This window comes from Carettochelys insculpta, chromosome 6, assembly GCF_033958435.1.
Source record: "Carettochelys insculpta isolate YL-2023 chromosome 6, ASM3395843v1, whole genome shotgun sequence".
NCBI lineage: Eukaryota > Metazoa > Chordata > Testudines > Carettochelyidae > Carettochelys > Carettochelys insculpta.
Window position 1 is genome coordinate 41569256 of NC_134142.1, and position 21111 is coordinate 41590366.

Here is a 21111-nt window from a genome sequence, read left to right on the forward strand (position 1 = left end):
GAAACAGTAAGCAGTCTTAGATGACTTTTATGTATCGTTCAGACAGTGACATTCTGAAGACGTCCCTTTTAAAGTATTTGGTAGCAGAGAGATCTAAAATATTTTGTGGGGGAGAAGAGGTGAAGTGTATTGAGGTATGGAGCAGAAGATTTGATCATTTCAAAGTGTAGGCATGCATATGGATCTGTTTGAGAGACCAGGATATTTGTGGATGGAATTGCAGAGTAAAGAAGTTGGATTAACGTAACAGCATGCTCACAATGTGCAGCAAGAATGCAGAAAAAGTATCTGAAGTTGTCTTCAAAAGACTGTGTCAGGTTTCAAGAGCTGAACTTACGCTTGCTGTGGATACATCTGACACAAGCTTGAAAGTATTCCTGTGTAAGCATGGTTTTGGATGTTCAAATCCCAATCCATGTGCCACCTTGCAATTCAAGTCAGAGATTGAGCTTCCCATTTGTTCTGCTGTAATGGTATGTTCAGAGAATAAAAACCTTACCCAAGCTTAAATCTTCATTTGACTGCTTCCCTTACAGCTAGCTGCCTTTGCCTTTCTATCTTATGCCTCTTTGACTTAGGCATATTGGCAAAGAATGGAAATATCTGCTTAGCTGAACAGTTTCTTTATTAAATTCTCTTTCACCAGTACACCAGCTATTTTTATTATAGTGGATTTGCCAGCAAGATGCAGTCTCATAGCAAGATTTATTTTATTTTATTTTTGGGAGCGTGTGATTACTGATTACCCATCTTCCAGACAATCACAGTACAAACCTAATGATTAGGGAATCATTTCATCTCTTGAGGGTCATGAAATGGTCTTCTGGTGTAGTCTGTTCTGCAGCAATGTGTCCAGAAAATGAAGAATAACCTTGGCCTTGTTCAAAGGAACTCCTGAGGAAGGAGATAATGCAAACAATTGCTGGTTGCAGTTCAGATTTTTAAATAATTTTGCAGTTTAGTTAACAGTGGTCCAACTATATTAATAATACAGATGGCACAAGACTAACTTCAGTTATGTGGCATGTGTGATCTATAATGGTCATTTTGCTCATGGTTTTTCCTTCATTTGTTTTTCCAGGCAAACAATGTGTGCTGCAGTTGGCAGAGAACACCAGATATTTCAGGAGGCGGCTGAAAGAGATGGGCTTTATCATCTATGGAAACGAAGATTCCCCTGTTGTGCCTTTGATGCTGTACATGCCAGCAAAAATTGGGTAGGTTCAATGGGGACTTGACTCATACTTTGTTGGGAAGCTGGCTTCTCTTGTTCTCTGTGTCTGTTGTTGAAACATGGCAGTATCTGACATGTATTAAGTGCTCAGGATGGTCTGCTCATCAGGAGTTATACTTGGAAAGAAGTATTTGAGGGAATGAAGTTTAAAGGGATTTTTTTTTTTTTTTGTATAAGCAAAAAGGAGATGTGTAAACTCAAAAGTGCAGGCAAGAAGTAGTTTTATGTTGTCCGTGACATTCAGATTTGGGACTGATGGGTACATGCAGCAAAGAAATGAAGTGAGACCTGATAGCAATGAAGGCTACACTTGCGAGAGAATTTGTCTAGAAATCTTTGAAGCGATTCCTGGGGGTGACATGACAGGCACAGAACCATGTGGGAGGTACCAGCTTATGAGGTTATTTTGATCTCAGACTGATAGTTCCTTGATTTACAGTTGTCTAGGTCATGCTTTATTTTTTTCAGTTTACTTTAGAGAGGATATGCATGAGGAGCTATAACTAATAAGGAAATTTACATGACATAAATGGTACAGAGACGCTGAATGGGTAGGCACTTCCTTGTTCTTAATTAAAGAATAAAAGGGAATTACGTGAAATTGAAAGGCAGCAAATTTAAAACGACTAATGAAATACATGTTATATGTGCACAGTAAATCCATGAAACTCATTGTGAGTTTTTGAGGCCAAGAACCCAGAGTACAGTACAAAGAAGTATTCCATATTTTACATGGACAGTGGAACTTTACACAGTTACATTAGGATTATAATCACTCATGCCTCTGAAGGTCTGAAATAGCCACTAACTGACAAGGATTAGGTAGAATTTATCGGAAGGTATTTCCTGGCTGTCTATTATGGAGATTCTTGCACCTTCCTCCTGAAGAATCTAGCTCTTGCCACTCTCTGGCATACGATCAATAGTCCATCTAGTCAGCTGCCTAATCAAGAATGGCAATTTCTAGGTTCTTATGAGAACTTTTGAACAGATTCTTTGACACAATGTACCTTAATTGCATTACATTGGTAAAAACAATCCTTTTTGAAACTGCAGAGGCTTCTGCTTCGGGGGGGTAGGCAGCAGGGGGGAATTCCTCTTTTAGTCAGACTCTGGAGTATAAGTCCCTGTTTTCCATCAGAAAGATTTTCAAGCTTAGGTTACAAATCCATTTAGAAGCAGCCCACTAAAAGACCAGCTCCTGCCAAATATAATCTTTCAGCTTTGTTAGAACTTAATACAGTGAAACCTTTCTGGGAAGACCACCTCTGGACTGAACAAAAGAAGCCTTTGTGAACAGGCCTTCAACCTCAAAGAGAAGGCAGTGGAAAGTCAGAACTGCAGTCTCGCAGGCACACTTCACCAAAGGCTTGTGTGGTTTAGTGTAGTGAGATCTTTATGCTGCTGCTCTGTGTCTGCTTCTTCAGGATCACTCTAAACATTCCTCATTGCTTTCTCCTGCAGTGCATTTGGGCGTGAGATGCTGAAGCGAAACATAGGTGTTGTGGTTGTGGGTTTCCCTGCCACCCCAATCATCGAATCCAGAGCCAGATTCTGTGTGTCTGCAGCTCATACCAAAGAGATACTTGATACTGTAAGTGTGTAATCGTGCCTTCTTCTCATCCATGTCTTTGCCTCTCCTAAACAGAGAGATCATTTGGCTGTTGATTTTGCAGGCTAGTTTTGTGTTCAGCATGCAGGCCAAGCAGGTATTCGTAGCATCTTAAAAACTAAAGACAAAAAAGTTTTCCCTTTTGACAATACATGGTTGTCTGTGGTATGTATTCTAAGGTACTTCCTTCATACTGTTTTACATGACCCAACTAACAGTTTGTCCATCGCTTTGCTTGAGAGAACTCCCCTTCCACCCTAAAAAGGCTGTAATTATGCATTCTGGATAGTTAAGAATACACCCTTTTCTGATGGGTAAGTGCCATTTCTCGTTAGCCTTAGACTCAGAAGGTAGAGCTGGAGTGGACTAATTAAGAGCTGTTGGCCTCAGGATATTACTTACATAACTGTGTGGGAATTCTATGCCACCATATACACGTGAATTCATGTCCCCCTGCAGATTTCTTTTCTTCGATGCAGAAGGGAGATCTTTGAACATGGAAGTAAGGGGAAGCTATAAGAACAGTCAAATGCCTCTCCCCTGCAGTGCAAGCATGTCATTTCAGGTGCCTGAAGCAGCTGGCAAAGAAGAGAAGTTGCTGGGGGGGGAGTTGTAACTTTGGCCCTTGGTAAAGTCTCAGAGGCAAAGGATTGAACACTGTCCTCAGATGAAAGCACATTGGCAGGTGATGGGGGGAGAGAAAGCCAGCCTGTTCTATTGCACCTATTCTGGTGATGAAGTTCATTTCAACTGCTAATTGTTTAAGATTCTTGCCTCTGAAGGACAGGCTAAGTATATGTAACCTGGTCTAAGGCCATATCAAAGCTCCCCTTGTTCGGCAGTCTCCCTGCTTCCTAGCATGGTTCCAGGAGCTTCATAAAGGATAAAACGAACGATGCTTTTCCCTTCGTACTGAACCCAATACCTTAGCATGGCTCCCAGGAGGTGCTGTGCTGCTGGAGTTGTGTGGAACTGCCAGGAAACTCTCTTTTGGACTCCTCCCAAGCACTGTTTCCTTTGAGAGAAGAGGGGAACTTCTAGGGAAGGCAGCTTCTTTAGGTCACTAGCACGTAACTCTAACTGTATGGAGTGGAAGACAGCCAACTGCATGGTCTCAGAAGTGCCCAACTATGAGTAGTTGGTAACAGTCTGTATAGTGTAATGGGCAGGAGTTGGTATATGATCTGACAGTTTCCAATGTCTTTTCAAAAACCAAGAGCCAATTTCCTCAAACTATCCACCACATCTTTAAGTAGCAGCTGAGAATTCCACTTGTTTGGTTTTTGTCTTTGCTAGCAAACCAGTAAAATAGAACACTCTAAGTCATGTATCTACACACAAAGGCCGTGTCTACACTAGCCCAGATCTTCAAAATGGCCATGCAAATATCGGCTATGTCCACACAAGCCCCAAATCTTCGAAATGGCCATGCAAATGGCCATTTCAAAGATTACTAACGAGGCGCTGAAATGCATATTCAGTGCCTCATTAGCATGCCAGCAGCCGCGACACTTCAAAATTGCCGCGGCTCGCTGCCGTGCGGCTCATCCAGATGGGGCTCCTCTTCGAAAGTACCCTGCCCACTTCAAAATCCCCTTATTCCTATCTGCTGATTTGGCCATGGCCATTTTGAAGATTTGGGCTAGTGTAGACATAGCCAGTATGTGAACACGTGCAATTTATAGCAACTTTAGATGTAGTTATCTTTTCTCCTCATCGTAGTTACTTATTTGGTAAAGGATTTACTGAGCTATGCCTCACTAGTCAGACTCATTTATAATTATTTAAGCAATTAGTCATGCAGGATGACAGGCATACAAGTTACCCAAGCAACCACATAATCTTAGAGCTGGTTTAAACTGGGAACTTCCATTGGCATAGGTATGTCACTTAAAGGTATGGAAAAATCCAAATGCCTTAGCAACATGATTAAGTTGACCTAACCCCCACTGTACACAGCAGTAGGTTGACAGAAGAATTCTACCACCTCTCAGGGAGACAGATTACCAGTGCTCATTGGACCCCTAAAACATTTCAAATGGTATGGGCCCTTTTAGAAATCTTGGAAGTTATCTATATACCACTGGTTGAAAATCATTGTATGCTGATGGGGGAACCTTTGCTGTCAGCATAGGTAGCGTCTGTACTGAAGTGCTGCAGTGTTAAAATGTTTCAAGTGTAGGAAAGCCCTTACTATCTGTCTTTACTCTGCATTGTCCTTCTGTTGTCTCCTCCTCTTGTCTTAATTTCAAGTAAGCACTATGGGATGAGGAGTCCGTTTACCAGTACTTTATCTCTGCCATTCAAAACTGTCATGCTTCTCTGCAATACCTTTCTTCTATCATCCTGTTCACTAGTAGCAATTTCAACTGCCCAAAAAATATTTCTGCTCTTATTTTTGTCTCATGTTTGGTTTTGTCCACAATATAGCCAATAACAGTAAATAACACTTTATAAAACACTTCTCCAAAAATAATCAGATGGTTTAATTCAGAGAAGATTATTTAGTCTCACTGTGCCTTTTATGATATGAAAAGGGGAGTTTGATAGCAAATAGCCATTGGTGGTTAAACAGTAGATACTCAGTCTGATTCCTCTCTGACTCATCACAAAAGGACCAGAAGCGTTAAAGCTGACCTAAAATAGGGGAGGGCTACCAGTGGCTTTTGTCAGAACTAAAGCTGGAAAAGGAATTTGGTTAAAGTCTATATTTGTGCATGAAGTTAACCAGTTCTATTATCCTGTTATTGGCTATATTGTGGTCAAAAACAAACGAGACGAAAAATAAGGTCTGAAATATTCTTTGGTTAGTTGAAATTGCTTCAGTGTATGTCTACACTTACCAGAAGAGCAACTCCTTCAGGGTTGATCTTCCAGGGATCAGCTTAGTGAGCCTAGTGGGGATGCAGTATATTGGGCCATCAGGGCTCTACAGTCTGCCCTGGTACTCCTCAATGTTGCAAGGAGTAAGGGAGACTGACAGGAGAGTTTCTCCCATCAACCTCCCACTGTGGACCATGGTGTCCAATATGCTTGTCATTCACCACATATGTCCACTTTGCCACGGCAGTGTGGCGAATGCAGCTCCACCACATGGTGGGACAAGTGTATGGCTCGGGTGAGTCACTGGCAGGTGCTTTGTTGGTTTTTTTGTGGGAGGAAAAGGTTATTTTGAGCAGAGGCAGGGAGGTGGCTGTGGCAATCCTTTAATTTGTATTGGACACCACTGATCTAGGATATGTTGATTCCAGCTACACAATTGTTGTAGCTGGAATTGCGTATCTTAAATCAACTTCTCAGCCTAGTGTAGTCCTGGCCTGAACAAATATCACTTAGTGCTGGGGGCATAGAGGACAGAGGCTTTACTTATGAATTGTGATTTATAATGCTTCCCTTTTCTTATTAAATAAACCCATACAATAGGCAGCAGTTCCCCATTACAATTTGTAGCTGATTTATGTAAATAAAATTTCCTTGCCTGAAAATATTTGGCTCTGGACTAGAGTGAAGTCCCTCCTAACCTGCATCCCCATGGGTTGCTGCTTTCTTTTCAGCAATGAAAAATATATTACACTTTCCTGAAGTCAGAGTTCACCAGTGCCGTTTCCTTTGTAGTCTTTGCTAGTCACATGATTCTTTTTGTTTAAAATTAATAAAATCCTAAATCTGAGTTCAAGAATAACAGTTAACAGCTCTTTCAACAGAAATTCAACCTTAAATTGTTTCCATATGGGGCCTTTCATTAAAGCTCTGGTAAAACATGCCCAATATTATACTGAAGTCCACCTACTTCCAGGCTTGACATTCCCCCAAATTTTAGAGCAGATAGTGTCGTGCTGCCAGATAAAACAAGCATGAGGGGCCATTGTTTAAAGAAACAAAAACTTGAAATATTGATCCAGGAAGGTAACACGTAGAAATACATTAACCCTTCTTGCCAACACCATCCACAAGAGCAAGACACTTGGACTAGACCATCTCACAATCAGAATATTAATCCTACATATGGAATTAGTAGATCTTATATCTGAAGCTTAAGCTTCAAGCACAGTTGCATACAGCAATACCAACCCCAAAAGTTCAGAACTCACTATTTGCTTTAAAAGATGAGGATTGTATTTGTGTTTTGTTGTTGTTTTTTTTTCTCGTATGACTTTTGAAGTCTTTGCCCATCCTCCAACATGTCTGGGACCATTAACATTGCTTTTTCTTGAAAACCTACAGTAAAGTGACTTTGGCTCCTGCTACATTGGTGGTGGGCCCAGCTGAGATTGAGTTCCCATTTTGCAAGGCAGTGTAAAGATATGTAGAAAGGCAGTCCTTCAGCCAAAGAGATTTAGTCTAATGCAAAGCATGATGGTGAGGTTGTGACGTGATCTGGAACTGGGACTCGCCAAACTCTTCCCAATTAGGGGCTGCTGTCAGTCATTGGTTAGGTGTGGACAGCCTCAACCCCTGATGAGCTGACCAAGGGTTACTAATGACCTAGAGGTGAAGAGGATGGTAGCTCATCTCCAGTGCCCTAATGTGTCCAGTCCTCCATAGCACTAATATTACATCTTGGGAGAATGAGACTCGCTTTCTAGAATTATGTTTATTAAATCAAGTTTTGATCTCTTTGGAGCTTACACAAGCTGCAGAGGATACAAGCAAAATCTGACGCACTTGCTCTTAAAGGGACAACTTCTAATTTTATTTCATCATTCATTTACCTGTCTCAATCTGTTGGGTTTTTATGTAGATCTATATATAGGTTATAACGTCTTTGGAACATGAGCTGTCTTTGTTCTGTTTGTAGAGCCTCTAACATAAGGAGGTCCATAACTGAGGCTCATGTTTGCTACAGTAGTATAACCAAATCAAAATAACGAATCAATAAAATGTTAGCACAACATGCAAATTCACTTCTAAATATGTCAGATATAAAATAATTCCAGTAACTATTCTAGTGTCCCATACATTTGTGTATTTTTCAGCCCCTGTTGGGTCACTAATAATGTGAATCTGCAGATCCCCTCTGAAGACCTTCTCCACATCAGCTATAACAACTGGTGGAGGGAAACATATTGTTCTCCTCTGTGAACCAGCCCATTTAGGGTTACAAAACTGTATGTGAGACGGAAGTGGAATACTGAGCATCAGGATACCTAATGTGAAATAGGGGTTACAGAACACAGCCAAGTGTAACTACACTACTGTTAGAATTCTCTGGAGCTTAGAGCCTCTGCCCTTGAGCACCATGTCTCCAAAGCATGAAAGCTCTAGCAGAGGCATAAGCTTCTGTGCAGTCTAACCACCAGAGAGTAACACAGAACCACAGTTAGTGTGGACCACATAAGTGTTTCATTTCACACATTCCTTCTGAATGGCAATATAGCAAAATGCATCATTGTTAGGTGGGTGTGCTTGCATGCACATGTTCCCCAAAATCATGTGAAGGCAGGAGCTCTTCATGGGCCCATCTCCAGTTGGGCCAGAATTACATTACTTGCAAGAGCTGCCACGTTGTTATCTTAAGGGCATAGGTGAGATCGGACACAGTATTGTGAATCTTTAGGGGAACTTACCATCCAGTGATGAGGTCATGACCTGAGCACCTAGCAATTGTTTTGTTCAATCATAAATGCATCCCAAATGACACAATTATATGCAAGATAGCAGCCCTCAACCTTGTCTCTTGCTGTTAGACTAGCATGGCTGTCCCAAAAATATTTCAAGTGAGTTGACTTTGTCGTCTTTCAGTGGAAGAGGCATGCTCTGTGACATGTGACTAATAAAGAATGACATTTCTCTGAATCATGCAGTCCACACGTGCTGTACAAATAAAAAAACAAACTTGATTTTAAAATTTAAAGTAAATACTTAAGTTCACTGGAGAGCTTCAGTTTGTCATAACAGACCAGTTACATAGGCCTCAGATGTCTGCTGTGAAAAGGTTGTCTTGTTCAGCTGCCTGAGCAAGCTAACATAGATGAGGTTTGACCATTTAGTGTTTAGACCCCAGGTGCTGTCCATTTCAGTTAGTATTGTAAGGAGTCTTTGCTACCGAGTTACACATCATAACGCTATGTTAAGTCTTTGAACAAAAAAAAACAAAATCTTAGTTCAGTTTTAAAATATAGGACTGACTATTATTCTCCCTTCCCTCTGACATTTTTACCCTGAATGCAAAGGCTTGTGGGACCATTGGCTGGACTCACCGTTAACTTGTCTTCTTCCCTTATCCTGCTTCTATCCATATCATCTGGGAAAAAGCTGCCCCCTGATAATTTGCCTTGTTTGTATAAACTGGTGCAATTTAAAATTGTAGACAAGGCCTAATGGTGTTCTATAGCGAATATGACCCTAGTGACCAGAATCAGAAGGGTAAGTCTTCAATGTGAAGGATTTTTCTTAAGTATGGTCCATTTCGATGACTCTAAGTTAGGATTGCATGTGATGCCAAAAAAAAAATTCACTCCAGTCATTAGTGACCATAACTGTTTGGTGGCCTGTGTGAAATGATCTTAGACCAGTTTATAGTAGCATCCACTGTACAAGAAACAGCATTGCAGTGGGCTCATGGGATAGCAGTTTCAGTGAAACAAGAGTGAGCTAACTGCTCATTCTAAGATGACCAGTTGACCAACTCAAACCAACTTAACTAACTTGTAAGAGAGGCTGATGATGACAAACTTAGTATCTGTAAGGAACCTGACACTAAAGTTCAGTGCTCATGCTAAATAAATATGGAAGATGTTTGTGTGAGGTTTCCTGCTTCTTGGTTTACTTTTCAGATGTCTGTTTTCAGGGCTAAACTGAGTACAGGTATGTACCTATGACTGTGGTCTAAATGGCTCTACGTTGTTGTGAGGTACAATTTGAGGGTGTGGAAACTGTGAGTTGTCTTTTGCAACGGCCTCTTCAGGGTCTGCATCAAGGTGCACTGCATGAGCCAAGGAAATATTGAGGAAACGTTCAGTCTTTCATACCTGTTCTGTGCATAAACAAATATTTCATGTTTTAGGGAGAGTCAGCTGTCAGCTTTACACTAAAACCACAATAAAATGATTGGGGAGGCTTTGTATTGTCGAATTTGTGACAAGCGGCAGCATGGCAAATTCTTGCTCTGTTCTAGGGTTGCTTTCAAAGTAGGCTGTGGACGTAGTATATGTCAGGAATGCAGAGTTAGCTATACTGTTAGTTTTTTTTGCGTTGCAGTTCTCTCAACTGATGTGTCTCTCCCCTCCCCCAGGTTTTAAAGGAATTAGATGAAGTTGGGGACCTCTTACAACTGAAGTATTCTCGTCACCGGTTGGTGCCTCTCTTGGACCGGCCATTTGATGAGACTACGTATGAAGAAACAGAAGACTGAACTCCCTCCACATGCCTTGGGGCACTCCCATGACAGACCCAGTGGCACAAAGGTCACGCTGTCTGTGAACCACACACTTCTGACTGCTTAGCATAAAAGGAACATTTTTTTTTCACAATATTGAATAGCTGCATCATCTCTTAATTGCATTTTGTAAATAGCAAAACAGCTGTGATTTTTCTCTCTTGAGGGTCTGGCCCTAGAGAGATGCTTAGCTTTATTTTTTTTCTTGTTGCTTTTTTTATTATTTATTTGTCACCGTGAAATCACAGTGATCCTAGCTGGCAGTAAACAAATGGCACAGATGCCTCTCATGCACTACTAATCTCAGGAGTGCCAGCTGAAATGCCGTGTCTGCAACACGGCACTGTTGTGGCAGCACTTCCAATTTCACTACTAGGTGTCTAACATTCCCAGGGAGTGATGAGCTGGCCAGTTTATTCAACTGAGACTTCCTAGAAAAACTGTTGATAACTCGTTTAGTCTAGTTAACAAGATGGATAAACAACCAAAGCTTTTTTCCTTTTGCTTTTACGTATGTTTAAAACATGAATTGTCTTTTTTTAAATAAACATGTTGTTGACATGTCGCTAATAGAAACATTGTTCCAAAATGTTGGCTAGGTCCATGAGCAAAAAGAGACCTCCCTGGACTTTAGCATTTTTCCCCCAGTCTGGCTACCAGACTGTTTCCTCTTTTGATGCCAAGTGTTGTCTCATTAGGGTGAGTGATGGAGAGCCTTTCCGAGTAGGAAATACCTTGCCACTGTTGCTTTCCTCATAGTTCTGTCTTATGCATAGTCAGATCTCCATTTCCATAAGCAAGGTTAGTGTCTTCTCACTCTCTCATGTTCAAGCAGTTTTCATTTGTTCAAGTTTTAGAACTGTCCAGATTTGTAAAAAGATGATTGATACGTTATAAAAATTAGTCAGAAATGTCACTCAAACCTTTATCTTCTACTAGAGAATGCTCCCATTTGCTGTCAGAGCCAGAATTGTGTGATAAGTGTATAATGAGCAGCTAGTAAGAACAGCATTTATTTGGGGCAGATCTGCAAAAGAAGTCTTGATGCATAGCATGAGTTAACTCCAGTGTAGTGTGTTCAGATTTGCTTGTCTGAGACTCTCAATAAATTGTTCAAAACTACTCTTGCAAAGATTAGTGCCTTTAACATAGATAGCATTGTATGAGACTGCAAAGCTGAGGTCTACAATTTGGTGTGGTAGTCGCTCTGAAAGTTGGTCTGGTCATGATGCTCTGTCATGGCAGTGGCCTGTGCAATGAGATTCTGAATTTTTAAATGGAAGCAGCATGTGGCTCAAATTCATCTGACTGGAGCTGCAAAGCAAAAGAGAACTCTAAGTGTGTTTGTAGTTCTACAACTTTCACTAGCTAATCTACGCCAGCATTCCTCTTTCAAAAGAGGCATGCAAATGAGGGAAATTGAAAATACAAATGAGACAGATTTACATATTTGACACCATTTGCATATTCTCCATTTGAAAGAGCTTCTTTCAAAAGAAGAAAAGCAGTGGAGACACGGCTCTTTCGAAAACACACTCTTTTCAAAGGAACCCTTATTCATATTTTTTTAGGAATAAGGTTTCTTTCAAAAATGGGGTTTAATTTCGAAAGAGCTGCATATACACTGCTATTCTCGTTTTGAAAGGACAATATTCAGATGAGGTGCCAGATATGTAAATCTGCACCTCATTTGCATTTTTATTTCCCCTATGCTAGTGTAGAACATAGCTATTGTGGCCACTGACAGAAATGGTGGGTTGTTTGTTTTTGTTTTTTGTTTTGTTTTAAATCACAAAAGCCAAGCAAATCTGCAGATACTGTCTGGTGGATTAAAGCAGAATCAGCGTCTGTTTTAGAGAAACCTCATTTTATAACCTAGGCTATGTCTACACTAGCACTTTGATCAGTCTGGAGTGAAAAAATACACCACTTATTGGATATGGTTTAATTATGCTGATAGGAGTCTGTAGTGTAGACGTAGCCCTAGACTTATGCATCGTGCCCCATGCTGTGTAACTAACCCTCAGAAGCCAATTCTCATCCAATCTAAAAACAATCATTTTTGCTGATTATTAAGTGCAGTTATACAAAATCAGATGTTATAAAAATGTAAGTTGAAATTATGAATTGAAATAGCCACAGAAGCTCTCCAGTATATCCAGACCACTGGAGATGTTTTTTATTTGCTGGAATTGATTCTCTGTGTCCAAACCTCCCATGGTAATGATAGCCATAGAACAGTTTCCTTTACTACTTCAGTCATGAAATAAACTGCAGAGCTCTGAAATGATCTGAGTTTTGTCCCTTTCCCCCTCTTCACCTGTACTCTGCCCATTAAGTCTTCAGTCAGTCTGCCTGTAACATTCCAAGCTGTGAGTAGCACAGAGAGCGGCTGCTTTTTAAAAGGTCCCAACATAAAAATAGCTGCTATTTTTTGACTTTGCTAAATGTAGCAGGAACCCAGATAAGATCATCCCAAGAATTCCTGATCAAAGCTCCAGGCCTGGTCAAGTGATAGCTTTAAGGGCTGATTTCATACAAGCTACCAGAGCCAGAAATAGACTGGGTCAGTGGAGACCTGGGGTTTTGAGGCTTCTCAGGGCTGCATAATGCACTTGTATCTGACCCTATGTGATTAATTTAATGGACCTGTGAAATTGTAATGTGCTGTTTTCCAGAAAACTTATTTTAGGTTCTAAAAATGTTAGTCCTGATTTCTTTCCCTTTTTCTGTGTATTTGGTCTCTTGTTGTTAAGGCAGCTGGGGTTTCTAGACTGAGAGTAATGAAAAATACTAATGCATTACTTTATTAAACTCCTTTGAAGTATTTCTAAAATCCATTTGCTACTCTTAAATTCTCAAAATAGTTAATATGCAGTTGGGTTCTGTTATTGTTTGGGATGACCAGTGGTGATAATGCCATTACATCACAGTACCCTGACACATTGAGTACGCTCTCCATTCCTAAGGTTTGGCTGGGTCACATGCTGCCCATCTAATGTGGGCAAACCACTTGATTAACTTTCAGTCCTGGATTACCTTTGGGCCTGTGCTGCATCCTATATGGGAATGGGAGGTTGGTTCTGAGTCAGAAGAACCTTGTTACTTCAGGAGGACATGTTTTGGGCAAAATCTGATCACTGGATAAATTGCTTCTAAAAGCATATTAAGCACTTTAGCTCTGGCATGTTGTGTTCAGTTAATCATGTCTTAAGAACTAGGAACATCTTTCAAGATCCATTGAAAGTTTCATCACCCAGAAACTATGGAGTTAGATCCTTGCCACAGCCAGACTTTGCTTGCCTTCATGAGGATGGCAGTGTATCCTAGGGGGAAATTGCTGACTCAGCACTTACAAGACTTTCACCAGAAGGAAAAATCATGCTGGTTTTTTTTGTCCTTGCAGAAGTAAAAATTGAAAGAAGGTTTCAGAGTGAGTGAGGAGAGAAGCTGCTCGGGATGCAGATCTCTGGCCCTGCCAACCTTTATGAGCAGTTTTAACAGAAATGTACTCCCCCCACCACACTGTATAAAGAAAATGCATAGTGCCAAGATAGAATAGAAGTTGTTCTTGTGCAGGGTTTCTCTCTGCACTGTATCTTCGCTGAATTTTGATCTTCATTGTGTGCCAGCATCTCTGGAGAGCTGAGTGAAGGGAGAGAGAGGAAAGCTTCTTCCTGAGCTGGTGAAGGCTTTAAAACACACAGTGCCAGTGCTGATGTCCACTTTATTAAACCCTACAGGAATTTCCAGCTTAGGCTCAGTGTTAGTAAAGGGAGGCCACTGTGTACTAGTGAAGCATGTGGTCCTCATGTCCTGCTGGGGACTGACCTTCCCTAGTGGGAGATTTTTTCCTAGAGTTAAAGAGGCACTTGTAGTTCTCATGATCTGTAGTCACCATTCTATTTCTTTTAGTTCCTAAGGGGGAGAGGGAAACTGCTTATATTTTTAACCAAAATATCCAGGATTTGGTTTACCATAGGGGCAAGCATTTTTATGTCTCTGCATGCATGCTATTTTTTAACACTCTTTGATTTCTCTATCTCTGGTGTGCATGACTTCTTATTTCTGGGGATCAACTTGAGAGGGTTTTTTTTTCTACTCTGGTCTCCAGTGGTTATTGGTAAAGCACACTTTGCTCTAATCCAGGGCTCATGGGTATAAGCTGGTCCAATTCCTTGTGAGGCTGAAAGCACTTCCTGCACCTTCCCTTATAGCCTGTTGCAGTCAGTTACTGGGGATAAGTAGACTCTCAACAAGAACTGTAGCATTTTCCTCTTACATACCGAGAGAAGATTAGTACACCACCACCACCCTTTCACAGTTGCATCTACCTGCTGAAAGCAGGCATGGCAAGTGTTTCCATAAAACCAATGCAGCCTAAGTGCCATTCAGGTGAAGGAAATTTGGCTTCCTGATCCAACAAAGAAGAGGTTTAGTATTACCATCACTTTTTCCTCTCAGAGGTAGGGAAGTTTTTCCCACATGCTTTAGAGCAGTGATCCTAAAAATAGGAATGAAACTCCCACTGGTGGAAGGGACGCTTCTTTTAGCCTTACCTGCTCCAGACCTCCTGAAGCACCATCTAAATGGAAATGTTCCCTCCCTTCTACTCCCTTTAACTTCATTCTGCTTTTGGAAGAGTTTTTTGTCTTGAGCCTAAACGGGGCAAGAGGAAACATTGTGATAGTCTGCAGGTATTTCCAGTCTAGGACTTTTATTTATTGACTGTTTGTGAGGTCAATCTGACTGATCACTGAAGTGAAGCATAGGAGAGCATGGGAGAAGACACCTGGGGAATCTGGTCCCACATATGAGGGTGTCCTGCAGAGTTCTAAACTGCTTCCATGGGCACCTTTCTCTCTGCAGAGTATGGCTTGTGGAAATCTGTCCCAGAATGCAGTGTTGCATCTCAATTGCTATAGCAGTGCTGAACTTTTGAGAACATTGCATGCTGGGATCTATGGTCTCCATCAGTTCCACCTCCGTATTGCAGAGTACAGCAGCTGCAGGCTGTTCCATTTTTAACACAAGTTCAGCCTCATGGTACCTGTAAATCACTAACATGATTCTGTCAGGTGTGATGTTGGCTATCCCAGGACTTGAGCTAGAACTGAAGTGGACTACTGTCAGGTGTGGTCCACTTGAAACTGTTTTTAAACTAAATGTGATTGTGGTGACCTGTACTCCTGCAGAGGTTCCCAGTCTTGCAAGCTGTATTCCTGTCCAAAGGATTTGTACATTGGGCTTGCACACATGGGAAGTGTCTGCCTTGGGAGTACTTAGGAGTTTATGTTAAAGTACTTCATACGGAGCCTGGAACTCATCGGTCTGTGTCTCAGAAAAGAGGTGAGGGAGGAGGGATGACTTGGCAATACAATGTGTATTATGAATAGGCCTTAAACTGTGATTCTTTTTGATATGAAGAATTAATAAACTGACCCAAAAAATATAATGGCCCTTAGCCTGCTGATACCTTGTGCTCATAATTAAGCAATATACAATGTTTCTCCTGGCGGTGGGGGAGGTTGTTTTACATTCTGCCCTGCCTATCAGCAAGGTTTGTTTAATAAGTAGAAGAGGCATTTGTACACAGAGGTCAAGTGCAGCCATTACAGCCCTGTATCCATCTTACTGCTTGTCAAGGTTTGGTGATCTGCTCCTGCGCTGCTGGAAGAGAGGAGCGATTAGTGGAAGACTGCGGGAGAGGTTTTAGCATACGGGAAGCTGTGGCAGCTAATAAGTTATTTCCTCACCTGTGGACCGGCATATATGTCAGCAGAGCAGCAGGAGTGTGCCAGAGGTTGATTCGGATGAAGATACCACTGACCAAACAAAGTGCACTGTAAACCATACAGACACTGTTTGCATCCACTTTTAGCCAATCAGCCTTTTCAGCCAGTATTTCTGCAGTCTCCTAACAAGGGGGTATTAAGCTTAAAGGCATTTCCAACTTTTGAGTGTCACTTCGGAAGAGAGCTAATGGAGATTTGAGAGAGCACAAAATAACTTCCACGGAGCCTGAGGCTTTAGGCTAGCTGTCCCAAAGCTAATGGTGGCCCACATTTCTGTTGCCCCGGGACTGAATCACCACCCAGTCACAGCTTTTGAAGTCTCACATTGCACTGTGTTCTTTTGCCTCTGCATTGCTATAATGTACATATTTATTGGGTCTTTTGTAAATATGAACCATTTTAAATGACTTTTTTAATGGGCTTCCCCAGAATATTTTATGCCAGATATCTAATTTTTTTTACGCTTTTGAGAATTAACATGAAGCTGGGCACTATGGGCAGGGAGGGAAAAGACAAGCAGATGGTACATTGACTATAAAAAGGTAACAATGCATGTTTAAAATACTGGAGAAAAACAACTGCTTGGGGAAAAAAATGTTCAAATATAATCTGTTGTACATAATAAAGAATTTGGAAAAGGTCTTGGGAGTGTGTTTGCTTTTCAAAACTGTTTACAAGATTTCTGCCCATTAGTGGCACAGAAACACAAGCTGTTGGGCATGTTACAGGAATTTCTGGGCAAAATTTTAGGGGCCTATATTATGCAGGATGTAAATAAGCTGCTTCAGAAGGAATTATGGAGCTGCCTTTCAGCTCTGATCTGGTCCCTATTCAGAATATGTTTTCAGCAGTCCTCATGTCAGTGAAGCCTTCAGTAGGATCTGTTAATCTGTTGCCACTTTGGGACTCGCGTCTGCCAGGAGATGCATGGCTCATTTCAGATCTAAATTTACCTCCATCCTTGCCATATGTAAATCAGAGATGTCACTCTTTGAAACGGAGAACAGCCTGGGTCAAATATTCTAACACAGGTGGGCAAACTGGCCTGTAGGTGACTGAATACTGATTAGGGCACCCACATGAGGTAGGACTGGGATTTCCTGTTTCCATTTAGAAAATGGATTTCTGATGTCTGAAGGAAACAAGCAGAGACAAGGGCATGAATTTCACAAAGGAAGGAGATAGCTGAAGAAAAGTCATGGAACATTGCTGGGGAGCAGGGGGAAAGGGGAGGGGACCCAGGCACAGGTGCAGCGTGATGGTGTTCTGTATGTATTTCTTTTCTGGGGCCCCACAATGAGTCTTAACACTGACCATGCATGGGCCTATGCTACCAATGAGCACTCGGGCTCTCGCTGAGGAGAAGGTGTTGTAGCAATGAGATCAGGATAAGCAGGCAATGCACCCAGAGCTGGTGCTGTTCTTTGGAAAAATGGAAACTGTTCCACTAATTGGATCAGAGCGTTGACAGTTGAGCGTGATCTGTTGTAACTCTGAGGACTTTCTCTGCATCAATGTTAGGAGAGAAGCAGCCATCTGCCAAGAAGCAGAAAGTGGCATCCTCACATTCCATCCAAATTACGTTAAAACCAGGCATGGCATGTAAGTGGGGGTGAGGACACATCTCCCCCCATGTGCAAATGGTGGGAGGGGCCAGGGTATCCAGGTGGCCCAGGGGGGACTAGTGGGGAAGCTGGCACCCCCTGCGTTGGGGGGGCAGGGCCCCCAGCACTCATCTGCAGTGGTGGGGGAAAGTGGAGCAATGCAGCTCCATTCACCCACCTCCTGATTGTGTCACTTGAGAGAGGGGTTTGATTACCCCTCATGTTCAAAACAGAAAGCCAGGGGTGCAGAACAAGCTCAGGCTGTGTCATTCTGCTTCCCCGTGCAGCCAGTGAGAATGAGGGGAGGAAGGCCCACCTTCTACTGCCAGTATCAGGCCTCAGCTAGTTCCCCAGCCCACATCACCTGGGGGAGGGAGCTAGGGGTGGAAGGGGAGTTGTCCTGGCCGTCCCTTAAGCTAGGGGTGGTGTGGGCAGGAGTCAGGTGAGGGAGGTAGTCATATGACCAGTGCCCCAGCCTGTGTCCTGCCCTTGATCAAAACAATGTAATAATTGGGCTTTTAGGAAGACAATCCTGTACTAATTACCCTCACCATTTCCTGATAAATAAATAGATCTTACTATGGCTAAAGAAAGCTGTATTACCTTCTGTCTAGCAAGAAATCACTTATAAGCAGTTGTAATTGTAGAATTTATACTTCCATTGTTTTGCATTTATGGTCCCCAATTCTGTTTGGTCTTGTCTGTCCATCATTAATTTTGCTACATGTGAATTATTGTAGGCTGTCCCTGATAGGTGCGAGATAATGTCCTATCATTGATTAAGGAATCTTTTTACAACATGTTAGGACTGGTTGGAAAATAACCAAACATTTTACTAAAGTATTACAAAGGCATAGCTATGCAAGACTCAAGTTTCACTATATAAACTGGGCTCCCAAAGGAAGTTCATGGGAAACAACTCCAGGACACAACACCCTGATAATTACACCAGGTGCATACTGGATGTGCCCAGATGACCTGATCCTGAGTAGCCAGCAAGAAAAAATGGTGAGCAGTGTATGCTTAACATCTGCATTCTATTTTGGTGATTGTTAATAAACAGAGCTTAAGTAGGCTATTACTGTGTATGGGTCTGACCCCCCGTAAAGTGTAAGATTACACCCTGAGCACCTAAATTAAAAAGGTAATTCTTTGAGGCCTAGGAACTGTGTAAGAGTGCATGTCCTTAGAGCTTGAGAATGACAGAGGATTGCATGGAAGTAACACTAGCTCCATCTACACTAGAGCGATCCGTCGACGGAAGTTACAGTCAGAAGATACCTTCCGACAAAACTTCTATTAACAGGTTGCAGCCATGCACGAAAGTGAGTCACTCTGTCGATCAGCTGTGTTGACAGAGAGCAGCCAGAATGCCTCAAAGCACAGCAAACAGGGCATTCCACTGTCCCAGGAGCTCTGTCTGTTGACAGAGGGCCTCCTCTTCCCCCCAGAGCACCCACACTGGATTTCTGTTGACAGATTCTGTCAAGAAAGGCACCCTGCCGCCTGGGGGAACAGCAGCAGAATGCTGCTAACAGAAGTGCCGTGTTCTGTTGATTTACTGGTGATACAATGCAGTTGTAATGTGGACACTGCAAGTTTTATTGACAAAATGCCAGTTTTATTGACAAAACTCTAGTGTAGATGTAGCCACTGTGATCCAGCTTCTGCCCAGGACAATATTTAAGTGTGAGTGTGGAGAACTTGAAATTGAGGCAGAGGAGACTACAAGGAGGCAGTTACACAGAGAAGAAAAAACATTTCAGGTACAATGGATTGAGAGTAAAATTCAAACAGAAAAGGACAAAAAGAGAGATGGGCTGGGCAGAGAATAAACAAATGAGAAGTTACAGAAAAGCAAGTTTGAGGGAATGTTCACAACCCAGGAAAAAGCCAAAGATACACCAGACTGGAGGAGAAAACGGGAGTGGTGGAAAATGTTTGTGGTTTTAAAAAAAGGGAGTTCTAGGGTCTTGGGGGCAAAGAGCTCGTCTGATTCTCTATGGTTAAGTGCAACCTGTGTGCAGAGCTGTGTGAGCAAATTATTGGCAGTCATACCACATCTCAAGTCTCTGGCATTAATGCTGGCCTAGCTGTGTCTCCACACTAACTTTAAAACCTACCTTTGAACTATCTCCTAGGATTGGATGATGGAATGAGGCAGAGTCAGAGCTATCCAATCTCTGCTTTAAACTGAACACCCACCTTCCAGAGACCCTGCCAGGTAAGGATGCTCAACCACGCTGATGCTAATTTGCCTGGGGGCTAGTGACTCACTACTGTATATGCTCAGTGGATTCCGCACTCTTGCTTTTGCAACACTTGTCTTACAAAGGTGTATTAGGTTTTCATTCAACCTGCTCCATTTATCACTTGGCCTCCCTTCTATCACAGAGGGTGGCTACAGTGGCTTCCCTGCCTCTGTCAAAAAGTGAGGAGGGGGCTAAGGGGCAGGGCACTGAAATAGAAGAGAGGAAAGTATTAGCCCTTGCTGCCTATTTGTCCCCCCTTCATCTAGGTAGCCGGTCAGCTTTGGGGGATGTACACATCTCTGAAGACTGGAAAGGACCTTGGGAGGTCATCTAGTCCAGTCCTGTGCCTGCTTAGCAGGGCCAAGGAGTACCCTGGCTTCTATTTGCCTCAATCCCTGAATGGCCTTTTCAAGGATTGGACTCCCCACCCTACATTTAGCAGGCTGATGCGCAAACCACTGAGCTATCCCTTCCCCCCTTGCTATTGTTTGTATCATGCCTAGCACAATGGGGCCTGACCGCTGGTTGGTGTCCCTTCGGCACTATCTTAATGCAAAGAGCAGACGCGCTAATGCGCGTAACCCAGAACGGCTGCTGCAGTGTAGAAGCGCTGCCGGCAGCTGGGGCTGTTGTACCCGCTGCGTGGCTGCCCTCCAGCTCTGCTCAGGACCCATCCGTGCAACCCTAGTGACCGCATGGCCGGTCCCCCGCGTGGCGCCAATGGGGCTGCACAAGTGGATTTGTACTGGTTGAGGTGACAGTGCGAGTCCTGCGGCTGAGCCCGACCCCCCGCCCTTGCCCCAGGCTGCCCGGTTAGTCCCCCCGGGAAGCGGCCGTGTAACGTAAAGCAGCGCCCGGCTCCCTGCGAGCGCTGTAAATCTGCCCGGCAGCAGCCGCGGAGCTGAGGGGGGCTTGAAAGCGGAGCCTGGCGGGGGAGTTCTCTGGCCCCTGCCCGTGGCCCGGCTTCCCGGACCCATTCATCGAGTGTGCGTGTGGGGACCTCCTTCTCCCACGTCAGAGCAGCCGGGGCCTGGGGGGAGAGACACCGGGAGCGGAGCGGCGCCGCTGGGCTGCGCGCCAAGAGGGGACCGGCACGCGCGCTGCAAAGCCCGAGAGGGGGCAAAGCAGCAGGCGGGAGAGGCGGGCGGCTGGGGGAGGAAAGGTTAATGGGGCGAGGAGAGCTATAAAGCCCGGCTCCCGCGGGAGGGAGCGGCAAGGGCAGGTCCCTGCCAAGCA

General features: G+C 43.1%; 1 protein-coding gene across 1 annotated transcript in view; it reads left to right on the forward strand.

Moving 5' to 3' along the window:
* SPTLC2 (serine palmitoyltransferase long chain base subunit 2) overlaps nt 1-11346 on the forward strand; it is a 107554-nt gene extending 96208 nt beyond the window's left edge. Inside the window, exons 10-12 of the mRNA XM_074996707.1 lie at nt 1082-1217; nt 2699-2828; nt 10081-11346. Of these exons, the coding sequence (XP_074852808.1) occupies nt 1082-1217; nt 2699-2828; nt 10081-10200 (386 nt within the window). The 3' untranslated portion in view covers nt 10201-11346. The remainder of the gene's footprint in view (nt 1-1081; nt 1218-2698; nt 2829-10080) is intronic.
* The last annotated feature ends 9765 nt before the right edge of the window (nt 11347-21111 follow it).